At 36.5% G+C, this 18,359-nt stretch overlaps 1 protein-coding gene and 1 long non-coding RNA gene across 3 annotated transcripts; one reads left to right on the forward strand and one right to left on the reverse strand.

The window, feature by feature from the left end:
- The first annotated feature begins 70 nt into the window (after positions 1-70).
- On the forward strand, positions 71-8,927 carry LOC144711226 (nicotinamidase 1-like). 2 transcript variants are annotated; one of them, XR_013583503.1, is made up of 7 exons: positions 71-451; positions 529-626; positions 715-766; positions 5,294-7,821; positions 8,285-8,418; positions 8,511-8,660; positions 8,770-8,927. XR_013583503.1 is itself a non-coding variant. In XM_078585157.1 (6 exons), the coding sequence occupies exons 3-6, from the start codon at positions 724-726 to the stop codon at positions 8,848-8,850; spliced, it is 408 nt and encodes a 135-aa protein (XP_078441283.1). In that variant the 5' UTR covers positions 77-451; positions 529-626; positions 715-723; the 3' UTR covers positions 8,851-8,927. The 2 variants fall into 2 exon arrangements, 1 of the variants encoding a protein (XP_078441283.1); XM_078585157.1 differs by lacking the exon at positions 5,294-7,821 and having other exon boundaries at positions 77-451.
- Positions 8,928-8,950: 23 nt separating this feature from the next.
- LOC144711227 (uncharacterized) lies at positions 8,951-10,070 on the reverse strand. The gene is made up of 2 exons (XR_013583504.1): positions 9,905-10,070; positions 8,951-9,240 (listed from the first exon to the last, which is right to left on the reverse strand). It is a non-coding gene; the product is annotated as an uncharacterized LOC144711227 (long non-coding RNA).
- Positions 10,071-18,359: the final 8,289 nt, after the last annotated feature.

The following is an 18,359-nucleotide window of genomic DNA, read 5'->3' on the forward strand; positions in this document are numbered from 1 at the left end:
CTAGGTTTTCAGATTTATGAAAAACTTAAATAGCATTCTCACAAGGACCCCGCTACACGGGCAACCGGGACACGTCGGAAAAAAAACACGGGCTTGCCCTCATTTCTCATTTTTCAAAATTTTTTTTGGCGCTCCTCTTCCTTCGAGCTCTCTCTCGCCCCTTTCATTTTCTTTGGGGCAAGCTCTCTTCCCGGCGACCCTCCGGCGATCCTCCCGGCGATCTCTCTTGATCCTCCAAGATTTTCAAGATTCCGGCGATCCTCGGGAAAGCCCCTTCAGCGCATACAATCCAAATCCGCAAACAATCCAACGCCACGGCCATTCCGTGAAGGCGTTCGAGCCGTCCTCCCTGATCGATCCATCCTCTGGCTTCCTTGGCTGCTTCGGAGGACCCAGAGAGCGGAAGTGGCGGAAGGCAGTTCACAGAATCCCGTGAAGAGAAAGAACGAAGGTCCGTCACCAACGATTTGTCTCCGGCAATATTCCATCGTTTTTTCTTCATGGGTTGTTTGTTTTTTTATTTCTTAGGAGAGTTTCTGGCTTCCACAATCACAGGAGAGTGGGCTTAAGCTTAGTGCTCTCTCCTCTTGTAGATTTACGCGGTCTCCATCACGATTCGTATTGTGGTAAGCATGTGAACATAGGAACAAGGTCTTTCGTGATTTTTATAATCGTTAATATGCTGATTTTCATTTTATTTCCCGAATATTACAGCTTGGTTTTATGCTCACCGTCCTGATGCTGATCATTGCCATCCTCAACGACGGTGAGAATCTTATCAATGACTTACAAGTGAATCTTATCAATGAATTGCTTCCCACCTCCTGAGTTACTGACGACGATCATACTGCTTGTCCGCCTATGTTCCCACCTTCCATGGTAAGAACCCTCAGGATCTTATCAATGACTTACAAGTGACTCACCTGACTTGTCTTTTAGTCACTTATTCTCAAGTGGGAGAATAAGTGACTCCAGATTAGTGGGCTTTGGCCCACTAACTTGTAATGATGGTATTTAAACCAGCTCCAACTTGATGCAAGAGTTAAGAGCAATTGTCGTTTCTGCCTTTTTTGTGGTTTGCTCTTCTGAGCGGGTGAATTTGTTTTATGTTGCTAGGTTACAAATGTGCAGCTGTTACCCTGCGCATTATTTCCAGAAGTTTGTCTCAGAAGTGATGAAGCCTTTTTATTTCCCTTTTCTCCTACAATCGCCGCAAACTCCCTCTGAATGTTGATCAGTCTAGAGCTCACTCTGATCTGTGGTTGAGGCTGGTTTAAATACCACCTTGCATATAAATTGGTCAACACCCACTTTACTAAGTATCTTATTCTCCACATGTGAGTAAGTTATTTAAAACGTAAGTCATGTGGGCCACTCATACAAATGTGGTCCACTTGCAACATAACATAAAAATAAAGGTGTGTGAAACTTGTAATACGTGACCCACAATAAACATAACATAAAATAATATAAGAACTCTCATGACTGACAACCCCAGCAAGTTGGTTTTGGATATTAATTGATAGCAGAAGAATCCTTTGTTTTAATTTTCTTTTATTCCGGCACTAAATCTTCTTGGATCTTGTAGTTGAATCCTCTAGAATCCTCAAGAACTTCTAGGATCCTAAATAATCTTCATTCCTACTTGTAACCCTAGAAATATGGGGACATACCATGTGAGGAAGAATAGAATGTTGTTTTCCTCGAACCCTAGCTCGTAAATAACTCTAGCATAAGTGCTTCCAGGGGAAGTTGTATCTGGCAAGGAAATCTGTCACTAGCTGACATCAATGATGCCCAACTTGGCCACCAAGTACTAAAACAGTGGGCCTGGTAGCTTCTTTATAAAGATGTCAGCTGGCTTTCATGCTGATCTGATGAACACAGGTTCAATAACTTCAGTTTCAATTTTTATGGATAATTTGATAATCTATATGGATGTGTATGGTCCTGTTGTGTCGAAGGGGATTCTGAGCAATGGCTATTGGTGACTGATTTTCACAGTACAGCTTAATACTTTTCTGAGAATATCGTCTCAACTCCTCTAACAGTCTTTGATCCGCAGAGCTTCACACATGCCATGGGCCGTAGACCTGAATTCTACTTCTGCGCTGCAACATGCTACAACCCTTTGATTTTAACTACTCCGTAATTTTTCCTCCAATGAATTCATTGGAACCTTAAGTTGATTGCCTATCCGCAATAAACCTATCGTGATCCGCATCTGAATATATCTCCGCTATCTCACCTCCATTTCTTGTTGACCACAGACATTGTTGGATAATACTCTTATGATAAGATAGAATACAGGAATGCTTGTTGTTGATGGATCTCTGGAACAAGACAAATTTGATCCTTTTAATGTTGTTACCTCTTTTTTCTGAGGAACAGCTAATGCATAGCAGTCACCGGATTCTAACAGACCTTTTGCTCGTTGATCCTCTGCCTCTTAGAAGAAGGGGTAGTGAGGTGAATTGTCAACAATATACTAACCGCATAAAAATCAGAGGCAAATGTCATCAGCTGTACATAAATTTTAATGAACAAAGTAGATGGCTCTATGATACTACCTTAAGGAGATGTCTGAACTATGACATTAATGTAAAAGTCGATCCAACACTCTCGCCATTCTTGAGGTCAAAAGGATCACTGACTTATTCTTGAACTTTTATTATCACTCTATTGAGAATATTTAGCAATAATGTGTTTTGAAGAACCAGACAATGATATCAAGGTACCATGTCACGCAAACCTTCAGGTTCAGAGGCTCCCTTGTCCAGTAGGGAAGGGGTTACGGTGTTGGTTGCCCACTGTAACCTGAACAAAGAAAGAAGCAGATGTTTGACTTTGGTAAATATGTACAATCCCAGGTCTCAAATTCATGCCGGTTAATGGATCGTCTTTCTTCTAGAGAAAGAGAAGTTGGAAGATCAATCAGATAATAAGAATTACTTACTGTTAGAGATCTTGGGGTAGATTCCTATCAAAGAAGGCTCTTGGAAGGAAAAGGTAGAGAAAAGTAGAGATGAAGACAGAAGAAACCTAATGACAACAGGCCTGGATCTGCACTCGTGGCCCTCTGAAGGGCTCCATATATTTAAAAGGCACTTATCTATTGACAAAAGACTGAATTACCGCTGGACGAAGGTTGGGGATCCTAACCATAGTTGGGGGATACTAAATTGGGAGAGAAAGTATCCGGATTCTAATGGCTTGGTGATTTTCCTTGCCCATCTCTTGTGCTGGGCTCAGAGGATAAGGCCGATGCAGAAGGGCTGCAGACCGAAGGCTTTTAAATGCTGACTCTGTAAGTAAAGCTCTCATCTTCTTGACTCTGTAAGTATCTTGGAATTTTGATTCTTTCATTGGTAATCAGATATTAACCTTGGGCCGTTGCAAGCTGATATGAGATCCAGCAGTAATCATTAGCCTGAATTTTTAAGAGGATTATAATACTTTTGGTCTTCTGAACCCAATCAAGCACTCTATCATTGATGGACAAATTTCCGCTTCTTGTATCTCCTATTCCTGCTTTGAGCATGCAAAGTCTAAGAGAACTCTAGGTACACGATAGGTCACTAACTTGGTAGACTCAGGGATGAGTTACAACTTTATTTCCTCTGATTCTTTTTGAAAGAACTTGATTTCTTCTGATGTGACCCAAAAATGCAGCTTCAGATTAAAGACGTATCTGACAGAAAAAACCGAGCTCTTCTCCAGAGGAAATGATGCTCAAGATTTAGGGTAGAAAAGAAAGAGACAAAATCATGTTCACTCGTGCACCATTCTGGTATTTAACCAGAATACAGGAAAGCCAGCCAGGCCCAACAGTCTAAAGTTAGGTGGTCCGAACTTACCAAAAGAAACAGGACAAAAAGACGGGCAGTGGGGCCACTTGTAATTTGTGGCTCACTACCACCAATAAAAGGATGCGGTCCAACAAAACATCTTTTGAAAAAGTGTCCAAGTTAAAGGAGAGGGAGTTTATCTTGATGTGTGTGGGTTAAAACGTTCCGTTGCTTGGGCAACCTGGAGTCACCACCTTCTTTCTAGTTTTCTTTGCAGTCAGACAACCAGACAGCTTGTTGTTGGCACCCGCTTTTGATTTATGGCTCTGGCAGTAGCTGTTTCTTGGTCCAGGTCATACCTGAGTTTGATCCTGTGTGAAAGCATGAATCTTACAATTGTTCTTGCATTTTTTGTGTATACGGTGGAAAGCTATGTGACAGAATATTGCATATATGGGTGATGCCACTATGAGAATCAACCGATAAACCTTGGTTATAACAGATAAATCTGAAGTGATACTGTCTTCATTCACAACATCGATACTTCTACCATCCTTCAAAAGAAGGGAGGGAAGAGCTTCGGTAGCGCTGGGCAGCGAGTGGGGCTCTTCTTCTGATCGATTTTTCCAGTTGCATTCCTCTCATGGTGGAATCATAAGGGTTCTGCTCCCGACTCATATGAATATTTGACCTATGCTTTAAATGAGATACGATCTCCCTAATTGCTTCAAGTGACCGGAGAAGGCCAGCAACCAAAGGAAAAAATGGCATCAGATGATAAGCTGTTGAAGGAGTGGGTGTCAGATCAACTGATGTCGCTTATGGGTTACTCTGAACCCGTAGTGGTCAATTACGTCATTCGAATTTCCAAGGAGGCATCTTCACCCGGAGAAATTTTCTGCAAACTTGTGGAGTCTGGTTCACCTTCTTCGGCAGAGACTCGATATTTTGCCGAAAAAATATGGTTCACCTTCTTGCTTAGATGATCTTTGCTGTCAATACCATCTCCTTCTCCCTCTCTCTAGTTATCTGTCTATCTATCTAGCTATGGATATCTGGGGTTGCTTAGACGATCTTCGCTGTCAATACTATCTCCTTCTCCCTCTCTCTAGTTATCTCCTTCTCCCTTTCGCTGTTAATATTGCGCACACTACCGCTTCATTGCTTTAAATGTTTGCCTGCTCTTTCACACTGCTTTGTATGAATGCTTTCTTTAGTGCTGATTTCACTGAGTTGACGGAGACTGTAGATACATTCATCTGTAAATCGAGCCCTCCCTTGTGCTGTTTTTTATTCTTTGTCTGAAAATTTCTTTTCTTGCCTTTGTATCTTTACCCTGCTCGCCTTTTTCTTCAAGTACAAAAATTTGGTGAAATGGGGCTACAATCTTAGGCAAACATGATTAAGTATCATTACATAAACTTGCAGCATGAAAGTGGATTTGCGGATTTACATTGATGCCATGCTACATGATATGTATTGACAGTCAGAAAGTTTTGTAACAGATAAAACATGGATCAACTTTGTTCCGTTTGATAGAAGCCAGTATTTTGTCAACCATTCGATAGAGCATGAACTGAACCATCGTAATACCCATTTTGTACTCTTGTTCCCTTAACTGTAGTGCCAAATAACGGCAATGAAGGGTGCTGAAGTTGGGGTTGCTACGATATCTGAAGATGCAAGTGCTGGCACGGGAGTATTAGATGTTGCTCCTGTCGTCGAATCGTCAATTGCTCATGCTTGGCCTGCATCATCTAGTGGTGTTCTAAGGAGTTTGAACAGTTGTAGAAACTTGATTTTGGCTTCTGTAGAAATTCAGAAAGTATCCGTTGGAGATGTCTTTGAAACACTCGAGCAAGCACGTGAGAAGCGTACCGAGTACGCCAACTGCCCCCCTTGGTCAGAAGAGTTCCAAGCACTTGAAATTCATTAGGTTTCTTTGTTTTCGCGGTGGTCAGGCATCAACGAAGCAGTCCTCAGTTTCTACAGAGTTCCAAAGAGAGAAGAGGCAATTGAAATGTCAATGTCCATTCGTAATTAAGCTGCGGTTAAAGTGTATATGAAGTGTATCAGATAAATAATCAGCACAATCACGATCTTTTTACTGAAGTTGAATTAGCCCAAATGCCTCAAAATCGCTTCATTCCTGACGAAGTCAAAACAAAAATGCTGGAGTTCAACGAACTTGGCATGCTCAGTTGCTCTCAAATCAAGACATTGATAGAGCAGGAGCATTTCCGAGATGTTGCAGTTACGTGGACAATAAGAGACGTTCAGAATTCGTTACAAATATCTTCTAGCAGAGCTCACGAGACTAACGACTTTGTCAAATTATTGAAAGAGAAGTCCAATCATGGTTGGTCCTTCGATTTCCAATTGAACGATGACACACTTCGCCTGGTGAGAGTTTTCTGGATTTCACCTAATGGTAAAGAGAAGTATGTGCAGTTCAAAGATGTTTTAGAAATCGATGCTACATACAACACGAATCGCTTTGGCATGCCTCTGGTGTTGTTCACAGTGATCGATAACCACGGTTTAACAATATTGACTGCTGGTTGTCTTTTGTCCAATGAGCAATTTGAGTCCTAATCTTGGGCTCTTCAACAATTTTGATCATATACGAATCTCGATCCCATCGTCTTGTTTATAGATGGCGATATGGAATTGGCCCGAGCTATTAAGGATATTTGGCCCAATACAATCCATCTACTGTGCAGATTCCACATTTTCCAGAATATCACTGGTGTCCTAGCTAGCTCTTTGAGCGCCAATCTCAGCGGATTCATGAATGATTTCTGGAGGGTCGGCTCCATTGAAGATGTTGATGAATTCGAGATGGAATTTTCAACATTGAAGTCAAAATGGCAAGCGGCAGAATCGTATCTTCGAGTTCTCGAGGGAAAAAAGAAGTAGTGGGCATTCGCCTACACCCATAACAACTTCGTCACAGGTGTGTCTTCTCGCAACGCCAGGAGATGGTCAACTATCAGATCAAATCCGCGTTATTGTCGAATTCGTCTCTATTGCGCATTATTGATGGTTTCGATGCAGTCGAAACACGATCGCGAGAGAAGTTGTCCCAAGCTAGGCTTTCCACCAAGTTTGCCCCAGCATCAATGGATCCTCTAACTAATGACGCTCTTCATATACTGACAAATTATGCCCAGGTTCTTCTCAAAGCTGAATCAGGAATGTCGCTTTCATATACCTGTGTTGTAGATGATTCCAAAGATGAGGGATATTTCCTGATCAGTCACAAAGACTTTCCAAACAAATTTCGTGTTGTGAGGATATCCATTGGCTCCGTTGAGCAAAGTACGTGCTCCTGTAGGAAGGCAATTTGGCTCAGTATTGTATGCAGACACATTCTGTGTTGTTTTCGCCACAATAACATATTATCATGCCATGTCTCAATGTTTAATCGGCGCTGCAAAAAGGTCTGTGAAACTGTGGATATTCAGTCTGTCTTCATCGATACTGCACTGGCTACGCGACCCAGCTCTGAAGTCAGGGCTACACAAGGAATGACCGAAGATCAACGTCTGTCTGAACTAACGGCTCTGACGAAGCCCATTTTACACCGTTCAATTGGAACCAAGAGCACATTTCAGTTGTACAAGGCATCAATGAATGTTTTGGGTGAAACTATTGAAAGAAACCTACAGACATTGCACCGTGCGTTATCTGAATTAGAGGAAGATATTGTTAGAAATCCTTTGAAAGCTCGCTGCAAAGGACGACCCAAAATAGGGAACAAGCGCTACATAAGCATGGCAGAGCAGCTGCAAAGTAAAAAGAAGCAGAGGGGTGTCACTTGCTCTAGTTGCGGGCAGCAATGGCACAATGCCAGAACGTGTAAAACAGTTTGATTGTCTCCTGGTCAACTCCGTCGACACCTATTACGTAGGTAGTTCAAGAGCAGTCTCGCCTTTCTCAAGATAGCCATGAAGTCTTGAAGTTGCAGGCCCATGTTAGTGATTACTGGAAAGATGAAATCGACAACTGTTTTAAAGCCAAATAGAGAGAGGTAATGTTTTTTATTTTTCTATTTCTTCATCCATCTTATTGCATAAATACTCTGAAATTCTACAATGAATACATCTCCATTCTGAATCCTTTAAATGAGAGTATTTTGATTCATCTTTACCTCACAACTTAGCACATGCTTGTGTAACACGGGATGCATCCAGCTGACAATTCTCATTTGAATTTTTCTTTGCTGAATGGATAGATATTAACTTTCCAACTTAAAGCCAGAGAGACTGGACAATTCGTTTTAAAACTCCTACCAATTTTATTGGCTTTATCCCAGATTGGCAATTTGGGAATTGGGCTTGAGAAGATAAAATCCTAATCCTTTAGCTTGTTCCATCCTCGCATCTTCGTAACAATCTAGCCATCCATCCATGCATCTTTGAGACTATCCATCCATGCATCTTTGAAACTATCCATCCATGTATGCATCTTAGTAAACATCCATGGAAACGCAGAGTTGAAGTGGCTGGAAGGGCCGGAGAACGTGTCGCTGAGGCGAAAATCATGCATCGACGGGTTCATCGGATCGAACAAGGAGGACGACTTGAACGCGTTCACGGAATGGGTGAAAACCAAGCAGATTAAAGTGGTGAGATATCTATCTTTCTTCTCGATAAGGGTGTCATTTATTTAGATTATCGTAATATAAGGTGTCAATTATTTATATGTTGGGTTTCACAGATTCTGGTGTTGGGCATCTGCACAGACATTTGCGTGCTCGACTTCGTCGCGACGACGCTGGCAGCGTGCAACGTTGGCCTGGCGGCGCCGCTCGAGGACATCGTCGTCTACTTCAGAGGCTGCGCCACCTTCGGCCCCGGCCATCCCCAGGTCTATTCTAATCATCTCTCCCTATCCTAATCCTGTTTATTAAGCCCAAGATTAGATAAATAAACACGCAACAGCATGGTTAACGGGTAGTAGTTTTTGGAATGTTTAGGATCTGATGCACCATGTGGGTCTCTACATCGCCGAAGGAAGAGGAGCCAAGATAGCACACCGAGTCTCCTTCTCCCACTAGCTCTACCACCATCATCGTAATAATTGTATGTTCTGTATGTTTGCGTGTTGATAAGATCAAATATTGCTTTCTCTTTCTCTTTTTGAGTGGGACTAGTTGAGAGGAGAACGGAGACTTGTATAAAGAACAAATATTTATAGAGATAACAAGATTAGCCCCACAGGCCGGCATCGATTTACATAAAGAACAAGTAAATGGAGATTCCACCTTCGTCCGGCCCGCCGCTGCCTCCTCTTCGGCGCCCCTCGGCTTTGCCTCCGCCGCCGCCAATTCCCCCTTCAGTCTCTCATTCTCCACGGTCAACTCCTCCCTCACCTTCTTAACCTGTTCCTGCGCCTGCGCCAGCTTCTTCTCCACGTCCCCACCTTTCTTCAGGCTCCTCTTCGGCGACTGAACACAAAAGACAACCCACTCGAGTTCACTACTCTGAGTCAGCGAAGAAGGCTGGACGAAATAGTTTAACAATGACGAGTTACTCATCATCTTTTGTCCTCGAAGGTGAACAGATGACGATTCCCATTCGCCATCGTTCTGCATTTCTCTCAATTCTCCATTCAATTCATCCAGATGACGATGACGAAGTTATCGTCATCGGTAGATCGTCATTTCTCAATTTTCTCAGAACACGTCAACCGAATGGTCAACGTCATCGCCATTCGTTGACGACAAACAATGGAAACGGCAAGTTCAAACATCTTCCACGCCATTCGATTTCATCTAGACGGCGATGACGAGATTATTAACAATGACGATGACGCTGTACATGAATTCCTTGTTCTTACCGTTAACAGCGCAGCACACGTCAACCAGACCGTCAACGTCATCGACCATCATTGACGACAAACGAAGGAACCGGCAAGTTCAAAATTCTTAGCCCACGATGAAATCGGCGACGGCGGAATGGCGAAATCAAGAGAAATCTAACGTTGACGGTACCAACGCCAACATCCGTCATCGTAACTCATCCGTCGTGATTCATCAGTGGCAAGAACGACGATGAAAATTTCGAGATCGAGTCAGTCTGGGCAGTGAAAATAAGTAGAAGAAAACGGACCTCCGTTTTCGGGATGACGGACTTGAGCTGCGGCGGCGACGGCGTTTGGCGCGGCTTTAGACATTTTGAAGCCCTCAGTTCCGGCGGACGACGGCCGTCGACAACGCCTCCATCGCCGCAAGCCTACAACTCGGTTTTCAGATTTATGAAAAAATTAAATAGCATTCTCACAATGCTAATCAGTAAAAAAAATCAGTCTTATGAGGCACACATAAAAACATCATTACTTGTTCTTACAACACATATTTTTTGATTAAACTCTTTTTATTAGTTTCGACTTCTGTTTTCATCTGCTCTCTTACTGACGTGGAATGGTTGATATTTCCTAATTAGCACATGCCTAAAAATATTGCATCATATAGCATATGTAAATGAGATTATACCATTTATCATCATAGACTAAATTTGTTTAGAACTTGTGATTGTGAAATATCCACGGCAATGATGGATGTCTTTACCCATCTTATGCGTATATATTGAAGAAAGGACCATAATATACCCAGATGCAAAGATAACTAACGGTATATACAAGATTGATTTATGTACATCATTCAAAATAATTGTTGTTTGCAGAATGACAAGTAAAATAAAAAATAGAGATAGCTAATATATGTTATAGTTTAATCTTTTACTTATTATTTCCAAGTTATTAGCTCAATTATTTTGGTTCATTTGAAATAATAAAATTATTATTATTTTGGGCTTTTGGCCTTTCAACTCCCTTGAGGATTTGTTGCATCCCAAGGTGATTAAACATTATTTATCTCATCAAACATCTAGGACTTCTTATCTTGTTCGTCTGGTATCATATTATGTTATAGTTTAATCTTTTACTTATTATTTCCAAGTTATTAGCTCAATTATTTTGGTTCATTTGAAATAATAAAATTATTATTATTTTGGGCTTTTGGCCTTTCAACTCCCTTGAGGATTTGTTGCATCCCAAGGTGATTAAACATTATTTATCTCATCAAACATCTAGGACTTCTTATCTTGTTCGTCTGGTATCATATTATGTTATAGTTTAATCTTTTACTTATTATTTCCAAGTTATTAGCTCAATTATTTTGGTTCATTTGAAATAATAAAATTATTATTATTTTGGGCTTTTGGCCTTTCAACTCCCTTGAGGATTTGTTGCATCCCAAGGTGATTAAACATTATTTATCTCATCAAACATCTAGGACTTCTTATCTTGTTCGTCTGGTATCATATTATGTTATAGTTTAATCTTTTACTTATTATTTCCAAGTTATTAGCTCAATTATTTTGGTTCATTTGAAATAATAAAATTATTATTATTTTGGGCTTTTGGCCTTTCAACTCCCTTGAGGATTTGTTGCATCCCAAGGTGATTAAACATTATTTATCTCATCAAACATCTAGGACTTCTTATCTTGTTCGTCTGGTATCATATTATGTTATAGTTTAATCTTTTACTTATTATTTCCAAGTTATTAGCTCAATTATTTTGGTTCATTTGAAATAATAAAATTATTATTATTTTGGGCTTTTGGCCTTTCAACTCCTTGAGGATTTGTTGCATCCCAAGGTGATTAAACATTATTTATCTCATCAAACATCTAGGACTTCTTATCTTGTTCGTCTGGTATCATATTATGTTATAGTTTAATCTTTTACTTATTATTTCCAAGTTATTAGCTCAATTATTTTGGTTCATTTGAAATAATAAAATTATTATTATTTTGGGCTTTTGGCCTTTCAACTCCCTTGAGGATTTGTTGCATCCCAAGGTGATTAAACATTATTTATCTCATCAAACATCTAGGACTTCTTATCTTGTTCGTCTGGTATCATATTATGTTATAGTTTAATCTTTTACTTATTATTTCCAAGTTATTAGCTCAATTATTTTGGTTCATTTGAAATAATAAAATTATTATTATTTTGGGCTTTTGGCCTTTCAACTCCCTTGAGTTTGTTGCATCCCAAGGTGATTAAACATTATTTATCTCATCAAACATCTAGGACTTCTTATCTTGTTGTCTGGTATCATATTATGTTATAGTTTAATCTTTTACTTATTATTTCCAAGTTATTAGCTCAATTATTTTGGTTCATTTGAAATAATAAAATTATTATTATTTTGGGCTTTTGGCCTTTCAACTCCCTTGAGGATTTGTTGCATCCCAAGGTGATTAAACATTATTTATCTCATCAAACATCTAGGACTTCTTATCTTGTTGTCTGGTATCATATTATGTTATAGTTTAATCTTTTACTTATTATTTCCAAGTTATTAGCTCAATTATTTTGGTTCATTTGAAATAATAAAATTATTATTATTTTGGGCTTTGGCCTTTCAACTCCCTTGAGGATTTGTTGCATCCCAAGGTGATTAAACATTATTTATCTCATCAAACATCTAGGACTTCTTATCTTGTTCGTCTGGTATCATATTATGTTATAGTTTAATCTTTTACTTATTATTTCCAAGTTATTAGCTCAATTATTTTGGTTCATTTGAAATAATAAAATTATTATTATTTTGGGCTTTTGGCCTTTCAACTCCCTTGAGGATTTGTTGCATCCCAAGGTGATTAAACATTATTTATCTCATCAAACATCTAGGACTTCTTATCTTGTTGTCTGGTATCATATTATGTTATAGTTTAATCTTTTACTTATTATTTCCAAGTTATTAGCTCAATTATTTTGGTTCATTTGAAATAATAAAATTATTATTATTTTGGGCTTTTGGCCTTTCAACTCCCTTGAGGATTTGTTGCATCCCAAGGTGATTAAACATTATTTATCTCATCAAACATCTAGGACTTCTTATCTTGTTCGTCTGGTATCATATTATGTTATAGTTTAATCTTTTACTTATTATTTCCAAGTTATTAGCTCAATTATTTTGGTTCATTTGAAATAATAAAATTATTATTATTTTGGGCTTTTGGCCTTTCAACTCCCTTGAGTTTGTTGCATCCCAAGGTGATTAAACATTATTTATCTCATCAAACATCTAGGACTTCTTATCTTGTTCGTCTGGTATCATATTATGTTATAGTTTAATCTTTTACTTATTATTTCCAAGTTATTAGCTCAATTATTTTGGTTCATTTGAAATAATAAAATTATTATTATTTTGGGCTTTTGGCCTTTCAACTCCTTGAGGATTTGTTGCATCCCAAGGTGATTAAACATTATTTATCTCATCAAACATCTAGGACTTCTTATCTTGTTCGTCTGGTATCATATCATGTTATAGTTTAATCTTTTACTTATTATTTCCAAGTTATTAGCTCAATTATTTTGGTTCATTTGAAATAATAAAATTATTATTATTTTGGGCTTTTGGCCTTTCAACTCCCTTGAGGATTTGTTGCATCCCAAGGTGATTAAACATTATTTATCTCATCAAACATCTAGGACTTCTTATCTTGTTCGTCTGGTATCATATTATGTTATAGTTTAATCTTTTACTTATTATTTCCAAGTTATTAGCTCAATTATTTTGGTTCATTTGAAATAATAAAATTATTATTATTTTGGGCTTTTGGCCTTTCAACTCCCTTGAGGATTTGTTGCATCCCAAGGTGATTAAACATTATTTATCTCATCAAACATCTAGGACTTCTTATCTTGTTAGTCTGGTATCATATCATGTTATAGTTTAATCTTTTACTTATTATTTCCAAGTTATTAGCTCAATTATTTTGGTTCATTTGAAATAATAAAATTATTATTATTTTGGGCTTTTGGCCTTTCAACTCCCTTGAGGATTTGTTGCATCCCAAGGTGATTAAACATTATTTATCTCATCAAACATCTAGGACTTCTTATCTTGTTCGTCTGGTATCATATTATGTTATAGTTTAATCTTTTACTTATTATTTCCAAGTTATTAGCTCAATTATTTTGGTTCATTTGAAATAATAAAATTATTATTATTTTGGGCTTTTGGCCTTTCAACTCCCTTGAGGATTTGTTGCATCCCAAGGTGATTAAACATTATTTATCTCATCAAACATCTAGGACTTCTTATCTTGTTCGTCTGGTATCATATCATGTTATAGTTTAATCTTTTACTTATTATTTCCAAGTTATTAGCTCAATTATTTTGGTTCATTTGAAATAATAAAATTATTATTATTTTGGGCTTTTGGCCTTTCAACTCCCTTGAGGATTTGTTGCATCCCAAGGTGATTAAACATTATTTATCTCATGAAACATCTAGGGCTGCTTATCGTGTTTGTCGGGTATCATATTATGTTATAGTTTAATCTTTTACTTATTATTTCCAAGTTATTAGCTCAATTATTTTGGTTCATTTGAAATAATAAAATTATTATTATTTTGGGCTTTTGGCCTTTCAACTCCCTTGAGGATTTGTTGCATCCCAAGGTGATTAAACATTATTTATCTCATCAAACATCTAGGACTTCTTTTCTTGTTAGTCTGGTATCATATCATGTTATAGTTTAATCTTTTACTTATTATTTCCAAGTTATTAGCTCAATTATTTTGGTTCATTTGAAATAATAAAATTATTATTATTTTGGGCTTTTGGCCTTTCAACTCCCTTGAGGATTTGTTGCATCCCAAGGTGATTAAACATTATTTATCTCATCAAACATCTAGGACTTCTTATCTTGTTCGTCTGGTATCATATTATGTTATAGTTTAATCTTTTACTTATTATTTCCAAGTTATTAGCTCAATTATTTTGGTTCATTTGAAATAATAAAATTATTATTATTTTGGGCTTTTGGCCTTTCAACTCCCTTGAGGATTTGTTGCATCCCAAGGTGATTAAACATTATTTATCTCATCAAACATCTAGGACTTCTTATCTTGTTCGTCTGGTATCATATTATGTTATAGTTTAATCTTTTACTTATTATTTCCAAGTTATTAGCTCAATTATTTTGGTTCATTTGAAATAATAAAATTATTATTATTTTGGGCTTTTGGCCTTTCAACTCCCTTGAGGATTTGTTGCATCCCAAGGTGATTAAACATTATTTATCTCATCAAACATCTAGGACTTCTTATCTTGTTCGTCTGGTATCATATTATGTTATAGTTTAATCTTTTACTTATTATTTCCAAGTTATTAGCTCAATTATTTTGGTTCATTTGAAATAATAAAATTATTATTATTTTGGGCTTTTGGCCTTTCAACTCCCTTGAGGATTTGTTGCATCCCAAGGTGATTAAACATTATTTATCTCATCAAACATCTAGGACTTCTTATCTTGTTCGTCTGGTATCATATCATGTTATAGTTTAATCTTTTACTTATTATTTCCAAGTTATTAGCTCAATTATTTTGGTTCATTTGAAATAATAAAATTATTATTATTTTGGGCTTTTGGCCTTTCAACTCCCTTGAGGATTTGTTGCATCCCAAGGTGATTAAACATTATTTATCTCATCAAACATCTAGGACTTCTTATCTTGTTAGTCTGGTATCATATCATGTTATAGTTTAATCTTTTACTTATTATTTCCAAGTTATTAGCTCAATTATTTTGGTTCATTTGAAATAATAAAATTATTATTATTTTGGGCTTTTGGCCTTTCAACTCCCTTGAGGATTTGTTGCATCCCAAGGTGATTAAACATTATTTATCTCATCAAACATCTAGGACTTCTTATCTTGTTCGTCTGGTATCATATTATGTTATAGTTTAATCTTTTACTTATTATTTCAAGTTATTAGCTCAATTATTTTGGTTCATTTGAAATAATAAAATTATTATTATTTTGGGCTTTTGGCCTTTCAACTCCCTTGAGGATTTGTTGCATCCCAAGGTGATTAAACATTATTTATCTCATCAAACATCTAGGACTTCTTATCTTGTTCGTCTGGTATCATATCATGTTATAGTTTAATCTTTTACTTATTATTTCCAAGTTATTAGCTCAATTATTTTGGTTCATTTGAAATAATAAAATTATTATTATTTTGGGCTTTTGGCCTTTCAACTCCCTTGAGGATTTGTTGCATCCCAAGGTGATTAAACATTATTTATCTCATCAAACATCTAGGACTTCTTATCTTGTTCGTCTGGTATCATATTATGTTATAGTTTAATCTTTTACTTATTATTTCCAAGTTATTAGCTCAATTATTTTGGTTCATTTGAAATAATAAAATTATTATTATTTTGGGCTTTTGGCCTTTCAACTCCCTTGAGGATTTGTTGCATCCCAAGGTGATTAAACATTATTTATCTCATCAAACATCTAGGACTTCTTATCTTGTTCGTCTGGTATCATATCATGTTATAGTTTAATCTTTTACTTATTATTTCCAAGTTATTAGCTCAATTATTTTGGTTCATTTGAAATAATAAAATTATTATTATTTTGGGCTTTTGGCCTTTCAACTCCCTTGAGGATTTGTTGCATCCCAAGGTGATTAAACAATATTTATCTCATCAAACATCTAGGACTTCTTATCTTGTTCGTCTGGTATCATATTATGTTATAGTTTAATCTTTTACTTATTATTTCCAAGTTATTAGCTCAATTATTTTGGTTCATTTGAAATAATAAAATTATTATTATTTTGGGCTTTTGGCCTTTCAACTCCCTTGAGGATTTGTTGCATCCCAAGGTGATTAAACATTATTTATCTCATCAAACATCTAGGACTTCTTATCTTGTTCGTCTGGTATCATATTATGTTATAGTTTAATCTTTTACTTATTATTTCCAAGTTATTAGCTCAATTATTTTGGTTCATTTGAAATAATAAAATTATTATTATTTTGGGCTTTTGGCCTTTCAACTCCCTTGAGGATTTGTTGCATCCCAAGGTGATTAAACATTATTTATCTCATCAAACATCTAGGACTTCTTATCTTGTTAGTCTGGTATCATATTATGTTATAGTTTAATCTTTTACTTATTATTTCTAAGTTATTAGCTCAATTATTTTGGTTCATTTGAAATAATAAAATTATTATTATTTTGGGCTTTTGGCCTTTCAACTCCCTTGAGGATTTGTTGCATCCCAAGGTGATTAAACATTATTTATCTCATCAAACATCTAGGACTTCTTATCTTGTTCGTCTGGTATCATATCATGTTATAGTTTAATCTTTTACTTATTATTTCCAAGTTATTAGCTCAATTATTTTGGTTCATTTGAAATAATAAAATTATTATTATTTTGGGCTTTTGGCCTTTCAACTCCCTTGAGGATTTGTTGCATCCCAAGGTGATTAAACATTATTTATCTCATCAAACATCTAGGACTTCTTATCTTGTTCGTCTGGTATCATATCATGTTATAGTTTAATCTTTTACTTATTATTTCCAAGTTATTAGCTCAATTATTTTGGTTCATTTGAAATAATAAAATTATTATTATTTTGGGCTTTTGGCCTTTCAACTCCCTTGAGGATTTGTTGCATCCCAAGGTGATTAAACATTATTTATCTCATCAAACATCTAGGACTTCTTATCTTGTTCGTCTGGTATCATATTATGTTATAGTTTAATCTTTTACTTATTATTTCCAAGTTATTAGCTCAATTATTTTGGTTCATTTGAAATAATAAAATTATTATTATTTTGGGCTTTTGGCCTTTCAACTCCCTTGAGGATTTGTTGCATCCCAAGGTGATTAAACATTATTTATCTCATCAAACATCTAGGACTTCTTATCTTGTTCGTCTGGTATCATATCATGTTATAGTTTAATCTTTTACTTATTATTTCCAAGTTATTAGCTCAATTATTTTGGTTCATTTGAAATAATAAAATTGTTATTATTTTGGGCTTTTGGCCTTTCAACTCCCTTGAGGATTTGTTGCATCCCAAGGTGATTAAACATTATTTATCTCATCAAACATCTAGGACTTCTTATCTTGTTCGTCTGGTATCATATTATGTTATAGTTTAATCTTTTACTTATTATTTCCAAGTTATTAGCTCAATTATTTTGGTTCATTTGAAATAATAAAATTATTATTATTTTGGGCTTTTGGCCTTTCAACTCCCTTGAGGATTTGTTGCATCCCAAGGTGATTAAACATTATTTATCTCATCAAACATCTAGGACTTCTTATCTTGTTCGTCTGGTATCATATTATTCAGGGATCATCTTGTCTGGGATTGTGCTACCCTACATCCTAGGAATTAACAAGCAGAAGAGTTCGGTATAATTAAAAGTTAATATTGAAATGCTTCAATCAATATCCCTGGACTGATGGCCTTTTATCAATATCCCTGTATGTACAAAATTGTATCATTTATTTATTTTAATCATTTATCACTTTGATGATGCATGGAGTAAAATATGAATGTTCTCTATGTGGCTTGATGGCCTTCCTTTTTTCCTCTTCTGTTGTCCCTGGACTGCACCGATGACACGGAGCGGAGGGACTTTCACTTAAGGGATGCCATTTTATATAAACCCTAACCACCTTTATGTTTCATATACTTTATTAGGGCATTCATAGGCCTTTAAGTC

Source organism: Wolffia australiana, chromosome 13 (assembly GCF_029677425.1).
Source record: "Wolffia australiana isolate 7733 chromosome 13, ASM2967742v1".
NCBI classification, from domain to species: Eukaryota; Viridiplantae; Streptophyta; class Magnoliopsida; order Alismatales; family Araceae; genus Wolffia; species Wolffia australiana.